General features: G+C 41.6%; 1 protein-coding gene across 2 annotated transcripts in view; it reads left to right on the top strand.

Annotated features, from left to right (window-relative positions):
- Window positions 1-12,888, top strand: part of DOCK1 (dedicator of cytokinesis 1) — a 323,879-nt gene that overhangs the window by 55,377 nt on the left and 255,614 nt on the right. For both annotated transcript variants that reach the window (XM_063338334.1, XM_063338333.1), the window contains exons 19-22: window positions 2,428-2,525; window positions 5,930-6,019; window positions 6,542-6,642; window positions 8,827-8,961. In XM_063338334.1, coding sequence (XP_063194404.1) covers window positions 2,428-2,525; window positions 5,930-6,019; window positions 6,542-6,642; window positions 8,827-8,961 — 424 coding nt within the window. The remainder of the gene's footprint in view (window positions 1-2,427; window positions 2,526-5,929; window positions 6,020-6,541; window positions 6,643-8,826; window positions 8,962-12,888) is intronic.

Here is a 12,888-nt window from a genome sequence, read left to right as displayed (position 1 = left end):
AAATAAACCCCGCACCAATACACATGATATGGCAAATTCAGGTGTTACACTGGCATAAAAATGAAGATGGACATACAGAATTAAAATAAAACAAGTCATAAAAAGTGGAAAATAAAATGCTTAAAGTCAAGAGAGAAGATTATTTCAAAGAACACGTGGAAATGTAATTAAAGTAGAAATATCTTACTTCAATTCAGTGACTGGGCTTTGAGAAGAGTTTGGGTATTTCTACAGGGAAACCTTTGCATAGATACAGGTCGAGGAAGGTGTATAACCGGGAAGCTGGACCATTTGGTTCCAATTGCTAAATAAGATATAAAAGAAAATCTTCATCTGTAGTCAATATAAGTTACATTCAGCCAAATAAAGTTGCTGTTGGCTACTTGGCAGGCTAGATGTTGGTTCTAACCCTTTGCCATTGAAAATCCTCGGTCTGTCTCCTTCCTCTGATATTTTCCAGTCACTTGACATAGTCTGACTACAGTAATTACTATTTAATGTAGGGTAAAATGCTGTTTTACATTCTTACCCTGTTCTATTTCCTGTATTATTTTATACCTAGACCTATTAAAAGAGTAGCATTAACTGACCAACTGGTATTTTGCTGGGGTTAATGCTTGCAGTTGCAGAATGAAAGCACATTTTTACCGTACACTGGGACTTACTTTTCTCTGGTAGTTGGACTGCGTTGACATTTTCTCTTCACACATGTATATTCATTTAGCATTTGCTGTGTCATCACGCTGAAAGTACACGTGGGTTTGTTTTCTTGGGGCGATACATGGTGCCATTCAGAGATAGCCTGGGCTGGCTTTTGTTCAGACCGTTTCTTTTGTCAAGCTGATGCCTTTGTAGAAGCCAGACTGAAAGCAGATTCAGTCGTGGAAAGCTGATATAAACATATTCACCAACCGGTTTGAATAAGTCATGGAGAAATCTTTACTTTTCTTCCAGAAGCAATTTTTCTGTTAACGTTGGGTTTCTGAGACTTTGGTTTCAGCCTATAGGCTTCTTGTAGGATATATTAAAAAAAAAAAAAAAAGGGGGGGGGCTTGAATTGTTCAAAGCTTTAACGTAGTAAACCACTCTTTACTTCTACTCCCAAAGAGACGGTAAGAGGGCTTGGTTTGAGCGCTGCCCAGAGGGGAGTCTATCCCAAGGAGAATTTCAGTCCATTCCACTCTAAGTAATTTTATTTGTTGCATAGAATGAAAGATTTTTGGGGAAGGTGTAGCAGCTGCTCTTGTTCTTTGCGTGTAATTCCCAGAATATACCCTGCAGATGCACGCCTTGCTAAACATTTTGTTGGTTGCTTTGAAAGTTTGAATAAAAGAAGTGAGGGGGTATTGGTTGGGAGGAGCCGTCTGTCCTTACTGTTTAAGTATTACATTGGCCAGAATTCACATATTATTAACCCTATTTGGGGGGAGGTGGGTAATGTGCAGTAGTAATCCAGGGGCTGAACTGAAGGTGGACAGTCTTCAGAATCTTCTCTTTGTCTCCCTTTAGGGGCTTCTGCTGAGGATGACTTTATGGATAGTTTTTCGGCTGAAAACTGACTTTTAGTGGGGCAGGGAGGAATTTTTCCCTGATGCTAGTTTGGCTGAGGCAGGACGAGCTTGGGGTTTTGGGATTTGTAGGGAATTCGGGTCGCATCTCCACAAATGCTAGGGTGGGCTTCACTTGCTGGTGCTCCAGCGTGGCTGTGAGTTTTTCCTAGCCAGGGGGTCCCCTGGGCAACCCCTGTTGGGAGTTGCCTCATGCATTTTCCTTAAAGGCAACTGAAAAATGGTGTTGTAGCTCTTTATGACCAACAGAAAAGAGAGAACTTGCCATATGTATTAGTAAATGCTGAAGTGCCATGATCTTTGTAGTGGGATGTAGAATCTGGGGACAAAACCCTCTGCAGTTGACTTGTTTCGTGATCTGTTCTGTACCCTGGCTCTGCCCGGCTCAGAAGCAATACCCAAGAAATTTTGGGGATTCTAAGTTATTAAGCAGACAGCTTTCCACTGAATTAGCTTAGTTTGCAACTGTTTGTCTTGCATTGTGCCTTATTTTCTTTTCAGTTTATTCGGCGAGAGCAAAGAAGCTAGAAACACTAATGCTGGGAGAGTCACGGCCCTGTAGATATGACTGTGTTGGTGGCTGACTGATTTCATTTTGGCATCTCTTTCTGAAAACACAACTGTTGTGTACAACAAATTAAAACTGAGGGATCAGACTTTCTTGGCCTGGATTTTAATGCTGACATTTCAAAAGCAGTCTGCTTTTTTGAAAGCCTTTCAGAGTTCTTTCATTGTATTGTACTAGGTTTCTGCAGCGTCAGAGGCGTGCTAGAAACACGTTGTTGTGAAACAACAATAGCTATGGGGTGCGAGGGAAAGTAAATATCCTGCCTGATATGATTGTTTTTCTTATTCCTAGTTGATCTCTTGGGACTGCTGAAATGGCGATCTAACACGAACCTGTTGCAGCAGAATTTGAAGCAGCTGATGAAGGTTGATGGTGGTGAAGTGGTTAAGGTAACGAGTTAGTTCAAAATAAATTTGGTGTCGTAATTTTGCTGAATCCCGTATTTTGAGGTGTTCGTATCTTTTGTATTGGTTCCTCGTCCCCCAGACCTTACGCTTTAAACTGTAACCAGGTATCTCTCAGCCTTCAGGATGCTAATGCCCTTCTCCTTGCCCTCAAAGAACATTTCAGATGTTGAGTACTGGTAAAACACATGTAAAATGCAAATATCTGAAAATGTAGGGTGGTTTTTTTTTTTTATTTTAAGCACTTTGGTGAATTTTTATATACAGACACATGAAGGCAAAGGGCATTTTTCTTTGCAAGATTAAAACATCCTGAAATTCTTACATGGTGATATTAAATGTATTTTTAATATATGGATGTGGAATGCAATCCTACAATGTGCTGCTGACTTTTTTTTTAAATATTTCTCCTGAACATATTTAGCTACGCCAAGTTACTTACATCTGCCAAGGCCACTGAGTGATTGTAGAGACCTGTGTAAGGACAGATTTTGCTGTAGAAAAGAGTAGGCTGGGATTTTATTGAATGTGTTGTAATAAATCAAATCTAAGAGAGTGTCAAAAGATGCAGCGTATTGGGGACAGGTGACCCTTAAGGGCCTGCAGCAGTGTTTTCTTACTTCAGTGGATTTTAATTTGGTCAACTGAAGCATAATGAATGCCTCATCTCGAAGTAACTTAAAACGTCTGAGGCTGCTGATATTATCCTTTATTGAGCGTGGTGAAAATAGGATCTCACGTGATTTGTTTTTCAGGAAGGTTCTGCCTGCTGCGTTTTGTTGTGGATCATTTGATAGCTAAAAACTTGCCACTGATATTTGCTTCTGCCGAGCATTGTCATAGTTCTGTCGCTTGGAATTTTCCCCCTTCCCCAAATGACATCAGAGCGCGTACGGCAGATTACTGCTGGGTGGATATTGGTGCTTTTAGAAGCATCAGAACGCAGCACAAACGAGGTTTAAGTAAAAGCAGTATCGGAGCGAGTTCTTCCGCTGGCACGCGCTCACCCCTCCCTGTGCTGGTGCAGGACTCGTATGAAATCGTATTCCCTTCTCCCTACTGCATGGGGATCTGAGCACAGCTCGATTTATGCATAGGATGGAAAAGCGAATGTTTAATATTGCTCTCTTCACCGTTTTTATTCTTTTTTAGAAGACAGCTGTTTGCCTTATCCGTCTGTTAGAGCAGTGTTCAGTGTGTAGAGACGTGGTGTTGCATGTTCGTAATACATAGTTTGTAACTGTTCCTTTCTATTCTTTCAGCTTTTTTTGTCCTTCATGGTTTTAAATACGATGCATGGTAGAGGCTGTGTATATTACAAGTACACATTTGATAAAATATATTCACATTTTCTGTTAAACTCTTTCTATGTTGTTAAAACTCCAGTAAAATACCTCTGGTACTGGTGTTCGTTTATCACCAGGCAGAGATCAGCCGAGATGCTCGTTCTGTGTTTGACTGTTTCAATAGTACACGGAGACTGTAAATGTTATCTCCCTTTCACAGAGGCTCTGACGGCATTTGGGCATGGAGTCTGTAGGATGTGAGAATGTAAACTAATAGTCTAGAAATTATTCATACTAGTTCCCTACCTGAGAAGTGTTTTCCTACCGCTTCATTCAACAAAAGCATCTATCCTCTGTTCTTCTGGCTGTTACGTGAAGTCCTTGTGAACAGGTTTAAAACTTGAACTCTACTACTGAAAGTCAATATGTGATGCCTAAACGTGAAGTGAAGACTTGATCGGTAATGACCCAGCCATCTCTGGGGCTTTGTTTCTAAAGGCCCTTAGCCAGGCAGCGTTTGGGATCTGAGGGTGCTGCTTCTCTTCAAACCAAGACAAAAACTTCTCATGTGGAAGCTCAAGGCTCTGCTTTGTTGTTTCCTTCCTGTCAGCTGCTGGTTAAATGTACTTTATTTGCATGAGTTCTTTAATTGAACAAATGGGACTAGGAGAAGGTTGTTTTGTTTTTTGTTTTTTTTTTTCCTTTTCCCTCCCAAATCCTGTAGTGGAACTATGAGCTGTAGCACCTCCAGAACTGAGGTCTAAAATCGGCTGCAAGCATTTTGGCTTTTCTGTGTTTTCATCTTCAGATATTAGTAGCATGAACTGTGGCTCTGCGTTCACTTGTTTTGAGGGAATTTGGCATTCGGCAGTGTTTAGTGAGCTGCTAAATGGAGCTTAATTCCTGAGATTGAACTCTGGATTTAGTAGGTAGTCCAAGGGACTCGCATTTGGTCTCTGGGAGGCTCATTGCGTAGCTAAAAAGGTTGAAGGGAGGAAGGTGGGAGTCCAGTTGTTTTTGCATGGCTCCCACGGTGTGTGTAATATCTCTTTGTAGTTCCAGTCTCAGGAAGCGTTTGCCCTTCTCTTTGTTCAGACGTTCTTCCTCAACCGTACCTTACTCATCTACAAGACAAAAACCATTTGTACTTCATTTGAGACAGATGTGCTGGAACAGTCCATGTCGAACCCCTTCTCTCTCAACCAAAACAAATACAAACTGAGGCCGTGATCCATCCTTATTCCGCCTCGGAGGAGCCCGTGTTGGTTGTGTGTCACCAGGTGGAAGAGAATGCTCAGGCACGGATTCCCGTGCTGATAAAACTGAATGCGTTGATGAGTATCTCTGGGCCGTGCATGGGTTACTTGCTGTCACTGGGAAGAAATACTGTAATTATAGGTGCATAAAGCAGCTTTTAACCCTCTGCTTAGCTCGGGTTCCCTGACGCTAACCTGCTTTTACTTTTCGTGTTGCACAGATGAGGGTGTCCAGCCAAGTTGGGTAGTGAAGACTCTTCCTCTGTGGCAGTGGTAGAGGCGTGTAGGGCTTGGGCTGGGGCGGAAGGTTGGGTGCTCTGGTTCCCATGCCTGCGTGTGCGCTCCCGCTGTGGGGCCCAGCCGATGCAGCCATGAAAAGCGATGTGCCGGGCACTTCTCATCGCTCAGCTCCCAACTACCGAGGGTGACTTGATTTATTTGGCATGAGACTGAGTTGCTTGTCTGGTTTGTGCTCTTGAAGCGTCGGTTTTTGGAAACTGCATGATCCTGTTGGCTGTCTGTTGAAGCTGAGTTTTGAAATACATTTGTGTTCATTTGCTGTAATAGATGACACTTCTCGTTCAGGTGTAGCAAGTGTGATTTCTGACCTTTTTTATTTTTTCTATTTGAGTGATACAGATCTATAGATAGATAGATATAGATATCTATCTATATCTATAGATAGATAACCAACTTAACTAAAAAATAATTTGCTGAAAAACAAAACGTTTCAGCTAACTTTTGAAATTATTACTTTGTAAAATATGTAAATGCAAGCAAGTAACCTGTGTGACACCTGAATTTCATTTTTCCTGTAAAACATGATGAATTGTGTATTTTTTTGTAGTTTCTTCAAGATACGTTGGATGCACTTTTTAACATAATGATGGAGAACTCGGAGAGTGAGACATTTGACACATTAGTGTTTGATGCTTTGGTGAGTTTGCATTGTGGATGGAATAAAATGTAGGTATTGCAATATTGAATAAATAATACAAGCATGGTGTAAATGCTAGGATGAAGATTACTAATGAAGTGGATCTTATTAGCTCTTAGTTTTTTATCATTTAATTTAAAATGCATGGAAGGTTTTCATTATCTTTGAAGATTCAGTTGGACTAGACCAAAAGGGGGTTGGATTGTATCATGAAAACATCATGTACATCTTGGCAGAAAAGACAGAGGCAGTCAAGCCCAGTCATTTTAGTGGGTTAACTGCAGAATTTAGGGCAGAAACACAAAGTTCCTGCTTAGAAAAACAAAACTTTATTATGAACAGGAAGTTTTCACAGGACAGGAGAATATTAATATATTGGGAGAACAATCAAAAGGCAAAGTCTCTGTGTTTTTAATGTTATTAATGCATCTTATCTGAAAATAAAAATGGGTGAATGTAGAACATTTAAGATTTTTTTTTTTTTTGAGGGTAGTGCAATAATTATGCTGGGCTTTTTTTCAGGTGTTTATCATTGGACTGATTGCTGACAGAAAATTTCAACATTTTAATCCTGTCTTGGAAACCTACATTAAGAAGCACTTCAGCGCTACGTTAGCCTACACGTAAATCTTAAAAATTACTTCTTCTAATGTGGCTTGCACAGTTTTTCCAGATAACATTATTCAATTACTTGTTCATGTAGTTTAATTAGGAATTTGCCCATAGAGCTTGGGAGGGTGGGAGCTTCTGGAAGAAGGCTGGAGATAGCATGTACTTCGTATGTCTTTCTCTCTTGAAATAACAGTAATAAAACTTTTGCAAAAGGTCATTTGCAAGGAGGAAGACTTGATTTTGTTGTGTTGAAGGAGGGGATCATTTGACTATTTCAAGAACTGTTTTGTAAGGAAAGTGTTCGTAAGCAGTTCTCAGTTATACTTGAGGAAGAAATCACATCCATTTAAGATGTTTCAAATATATGTTGTGTGGTGCATTAAATTGATGTTCTACCGTGTATTATCTGCATTACCATTGCTTTGGGGAGGAAGCAGTGAAGAACAAAAAAACAAAGGTCCACTGTATTTGCTGTTTTAAGTGTTTCTTGAGAGTTCGGTTCTTTGCTGCTGCTTGAGACTATTAGTGTTGGAGGAAAGTATATAATGGACAACTTCCAGTGCTGGGAGGAAAAAAAATCCAAACAGGGAAACCTGCTGTGCACTTTGCTGTTACGCTGTTGGTTTTTTTTTTTTTTTTTTTTTTTTTTTGTGACCAGAAAATGATTGAGAAGTATTGATTTAAAATAGTGAAGAAGAGTTAGGCCTTTAGTCACAACTTTGATATTGCAGTCGCTTTGCTGAGTTACAGGCAGTGAGTGTTGCAGCCGTCGTGTGAAGTGGGTAAAGGATGGAGCATCCTCTAGCGTCTGGTTTTGTTGGCAAGAGCTGAAGGTGGTCCTTGCGCTGGCAGGCGTGGAGAGCATCCTGCCCTGCCTTAAATGCAGGGAGGTGGAAGCAGGTTTAAGCTCAAGGATGCTGGAAGATCTGAATTCTGGCTGGACAAGTGCCCGTGGGCATGACAAATCCCTACCCTCTCCCCGCCCTTTATTGTACAGGTTTGCTTCAGGAGAGAGAGGTTGCACTGGCAATATCTACGCGGTTACTTGGAATTCTTAGGCAGTTTACTCCTATTCAAATAAATATCAAGATATCTCTCTGCTCAATGTTATTTTCTGTTAAGTGGTGTATGATGTTCTACTTTTTAGCGGGGATGTTGAAACATACAGTGTAGCTAGGGTGACTTAAGACGGAATTGCCTGTATTTGCATTAAAATTGTGATTTATATTTGTTGGAAGGGAAGTAGTTGAAATGGTATTATTTTTAAAATTGCTTCACCTTCAAGTTTGATGGACTTCAAAATGTGGAATAAGAGAATTTCCAACTGGTGTCGTATACATTTTTGAGAAATAAATTTCACAAATTCTAGCCCAAAATCCATGGGAAAGCTATGTAAAGGCAAAGCCTTGTTTAATGAAGAAACTCCCATTTTATGTGTTTTAATTCTAACCTGGAGAAGAGGTCTCTGCCTGGAGAAGAGGAGGCTGAGGGGAGACCTTATCACCCTCTACAGCTACCTGAAAGGAGGTTGTAGAGAGATGGGGGCTGACCTCTTCTCCCTGGTGACAAGTGATAGGACGAGAGGAAACGGGTTCAAGTTACGTCAGGGGAGGTTTAGATTGGATATTAGGAAACATTTTTTCACTGAAAGGGTTATTAAACATTGGAACAGGCTGCCCAGGGAGGTGGTGGATTCACCATCCCTGGAGGTGTTTAAAAAAAGGGTAGATGGGGCACTGAGGGACATGGTTTAGAAGTGGCTTTTGTCAGGGTAGGTTAAAGGTTGGACTCGATGATCTTAAAGGTCCCTTCCAACCTCAGCAATTCTATGATTCTAACGATGTGTTTGTATTTCATTTAATTATTTTAATTATTTTGATTATTATTAGTAGTTGCATCTTTATAATAGCTTACATCTGAATATCCCTAAATACCCAGCAGAAAATAAGTCTCATCGAGATTTGCTGTATTGCTTGGATGTTGAACGGTGTTATAGTCTCTGTTTTTTTCTCAAAAATAGGCTGCAGCTACTTACCAGCAAAAACAAGAACATAATGAGTTGATTAGTTGCATAATTAATGTTGTAACTTGGTGGGCACTACTTAGGCACGTAATTTTTCTTTAAACCTTTAAAAATCGAAATTCTTCTCTGCGAGCATACTTGTAACTTGGATGGTGTTTTTCTATTTAAACAGAAAACTGACTAAAGTTTTAAAAACCTACGTGGATAACGCTGAGAAGTGTGGGATCACTGACCAGCTCTTCAAAGCTATGAAAGCTTTGGAGTACATCTTCAAGTTCATAGTGCGCTCCCGGATATTGTTCAATCAGTAAGTATGGCAAATGCTGACACCTCCTGTAATTCCCATTGACAATATTGTTTAAGAACTGTCACAATTTTAACACCACAAGTTAAACTTGCTCAATATCGCACTGCTTTAGTAACACCTTGAGTTGTTAGAAGGTATTTCAGGAGGCAGCTCTTCCCCAAGAGCCAGCCAGATTTCAAAGCTTGAACCCAGCTTTGTGGAAAGTAATAAACAGAAGAAACCCGTGTCTGACGGTTGTATATTTTAGGTAGCAGTGTGCTGCTAAAACCATGATGTCTTGCAGCTCTCTATAGTTTAGGTCTCTGAAGAAATGAAGCTTGCCGCTGTTTGGGAAGCTGTTTGGGAAGAGGGTCAGAATAGATAGACAGCGAGGGGAGAAAAAGAGTAGGAGATGCACCTTTCTTGACACTCTGCCTCGTAGAAGAAAACCACGAGTATTTTCGGAGTTGAACCCCCAGCAGCCTGTTGGTGGTCGGTTGCAGTTTGTAGGGCCCTGCAGTCTCAATAGGTTTCGGTGAGCAAGAGGGGAAAGTGGAAAGAAAGAAGGGCTGCAGAGTGATATCACTCCTCAAGAGCGATAGTATTTTTGATAGAAGAATCATTTGAGTTTCTATAAAAGCTCTTTCTATGCCTGACAGCCTGGCAGAGACCCGCTGGGGGGCTGTTTTCTGCTCCCCACTCGACCTCCGGTGTGGGGAACTGCCTGGGGACTCACTGGCACTGTCTGCCCTGGGCTTCCATCTGTGAAGTCAAGCATAAATAATTATTCTAAGTTAATTTGGAAGTCAGTACTGTGTTTTATATGCGAAATATTTAAAAAGTTATAAAGTTGATGATATATTCGTCTTCACTTGGATTCAATCCTTTTACTTCTTGTTAGTGACGGTAACAACCTTATTACAAGGGACTTATGTAGAGCTCTGAAGTTACCAACTCCACCAACCTTTCTCTAATTTAGAGATTGTAATTTATTTCTGTAGGAGTCTTGCTGTGAGCTTCATAGAATACTGAATGTCACTTATACTATTGCAGGTCCTACAAATCACTTTTAAACAGAAAAAAATAATGATCTCTTGCTGCAGATTAGATTTACAGACAATATGACCCTCTAGTATTGGCCATTGGATTTCCTCCTGCTAAGCACTAATTCACAGCTCTTTAGCGTTGGGAAGACACAGCTCTCAATGACAAGGGGTTAATCAGCGAAGCTACTGAATGCTGGATGACACCGTGATTTGTTCTGCTGTAGGACTTAAATCCTGCCCGAGGTGTGTGATTTGAAGTGATTGCAATGCAGAAGTGTAGCAGCGTTCTGAAATACCGTTACTGTTTTACTGAGAAATCGCAAGGAGCAGGCAGAATCTTTTATTAGAAATTATTACATATTTTTAGCTTTGGTAATATGGACTGAATATATGGAGCATTTTAGTAATGTGATTGCAGGCAAGCTTCAGTTCTGGATAAATACGTAGAAGCCTGGTTCATCTAGTTAAAGCCTGGTGGCAAATCTTTTTGTTCAGTATATCAAGGTTTATAAAGGCAAAAATATTTGAAGTCAACTTTAGAAAGATCTTTATTTGGTTTGCTCAGCAATGATCCCAGTGGCTGCGTTGCATTTACAACTGTGTTAAGATTTTGAAGGCAGTGCTAAAAGGGTCAGCTTGGTGTGATCCTGGTTTTCTTGTGGCTGCAGTGCTTTTATGCCTTATCGGATGCATTAAATAAATATATGTTAATAACTGACAGTAGGAACACATTTGTGATTAACTTGTTTGTTTTCATTGCAATTTCCTTTTTGAAACGCAAAGCTTTTTGTCTGAAGCAGTTTGATTTATTGGACTGTCAAGTTTAGTTACTCTTTATATTGGTATTAGTTTCACCTCTCTAATCTGTTCAGGGGGACACTGAAATCCATTATTGAAATCGGGAGTTAACAAGTAATTTATCCTGCATAACCCCCAGTTTTAGCCTAAAAGGGGAGCAGAAGTTTGCACAGCAGAATAACACAATTTAATAATTTTTCTGTAGCATTCATTTCCCCTGTGTACTGGCTAAATAGCCTTTTTAAAAAAAAAAATAATATCTGTGGCTCCCAAAGGTTTATGAACGCAGCATTAAAAATGGTACACATTATTTTCAGTGTAAAGCAGCAAGGACATTCTGAACTCCGCATTTATCTTAAGATAAGCCCCTTTCCTTCTGTACTAGGTGGTCCATCATGATCTCTTCAAACATGAAGAAATCAGAGTATGAGTCTACATATAAAATTCCGGGGTGTGATGCTCTTTCTGAGCTGCAGACCACATTCATGACCTTCTTACTGGGTTTAACTCCAGAAGAAAATGGAGGAAAATAAAGGGGAATTGAACTCTTGCTGGGAGCTGCTCTGCCGGGTCTTGGCGCAAAGTGTTTAGGTTTGCTCAGAGACAGGACTGGTGGGACCAAGGGGGGCTTTGGAAGCCCAGTTGCTGTTGGATGAGGCTTTTGGAGGCAGTTAAAGCCAATGGGGTAAGCATGGGGTTTTAGTTGGGGAAGAAGTCCCATCTGATGTTTATAAACACCCCTGTTTAGATTTGACCTGGAAGCCAGATTCTCCTGGGCTTCCTTTAACCACTGATCCTTTTTTCCTGGGGGGGAGTGGGTTGTGTTAAGTGTATATAGCCAAGGTTCAAGATGTGTGTTTGCAACAGCCCTTACGTAGTCAAGTCACACATATTGACAAAGTGGGGAAAAATTTTAAAGGATTTACATGGAGCTGGTGGTCGTCTCCCTCTTCTTACCATTTCGCAGTGAGAGTCACAGAATCGCAGAATGGCAGGGGTTGGAAGGGGCCTCCGGAGACCATCTAGTCCAACACCCCTGCCAGAGCGGGGTTCACCTGGAGCAGGTTGCACAGGAACACGTCCAGGCAGGTTTGGAATGTCTCCAGAGACGGAGACTCCCCCACCTCTCTGGGCAGCCTGGGCCAGGGCTCTGCCACCCTCAAAGGAAAGAAGTTCCTCCCCATGTTTAGGTGGAACTTCCTATGCTCAAGTTTGTGCCCGTTACCCCTTGTCCTGTCCCTGGGCACCACTGAGAAGAGCCTGGCCCCATCCTCCTGACACCCCCCCTTTCAGTATTTATAAGTGTTGATAAGATCCCCCCTCAGTTGTCTTTTTTCCAGACTGAAGAGACCCAAGTCCCTCAGCCTTTCTTCATAAAAGAGATGTTCCAGTCCCCTCATCATCTTGGTAGCCCTTTGCTGTCCCCTCTCCAGGAGTTCCCTGTCCTTCTTGAACTGTGGAGCCCAGAACTGGACCCAGCACTCCAGATGTGGCCTCACCAAGGCAGAGTAGAGGGGGAGGACGACCTCCCTCCACCTGCTGGCCACGCTCTTCTTGATGCACCCCAGGGTGCCATTGGCCTTCTTGGCCACAGGGGCACATTGCTGGCTCATGGTCATTCTGTTGTCCACCAGGACTCCCAGGTCTTTTTCCATGGAGCTGCTCTCCAGAATGATTGCATCCTACACCTGAAGCAGAGATCATTATGCATTTAAAATACTCAAGAGAGTTTCAGGAATGTTCATTCCTGTGCTGTCTTGAACCGGTGGACCAGGTTCTTCAGCTTGGCTCTGTATTTTTTGGTGTTGCTCAGGTGTTTCAGGGCAGTTTTTAGCCCCCTAAAAGCATCTGGCAGAGAGAGGGGCGGGGGGGGTTGTGTCTTCCTGTGTGGGGATCAGCTCTGCAAAATCCCACCTGAAGAGACGGGGACCTGCCTTGCGAACTTTGCCTGTGGCTTAGTCGTCCTTCTGCAGCAGCTGTACTGATTACGTGGGAAACTGAGCCTTAACTAGTTTAGTGTTAGCGAGCCAGAAGTTAGAGGTGAAATGTGTTTTAAACTTAACGCTCCCTTCCTGTGGGGGGAAAAAAAAGGGTCTTTTTTTAG

Source organism: Chroicocephalus ridibundus, chromosome 6, assembly GCF_963924245.1.
Source record: "Chroicocephalus ridibundus chromosome 6, bChrRid1.1, whole genome shotgun sequence".
NCBI classification, from domain to species: Eukaryota; Metazoa; Chordata; class Aves; order Charadriiformes; family Laridae; genus Chroicocephalus; species Chroicocephalus ridibundus.
The sequence above is the reverse complement of the archived record's forward strand: the minus strand, read 5'-3'. Positions and strand labels throughout refer to the sequence as shown.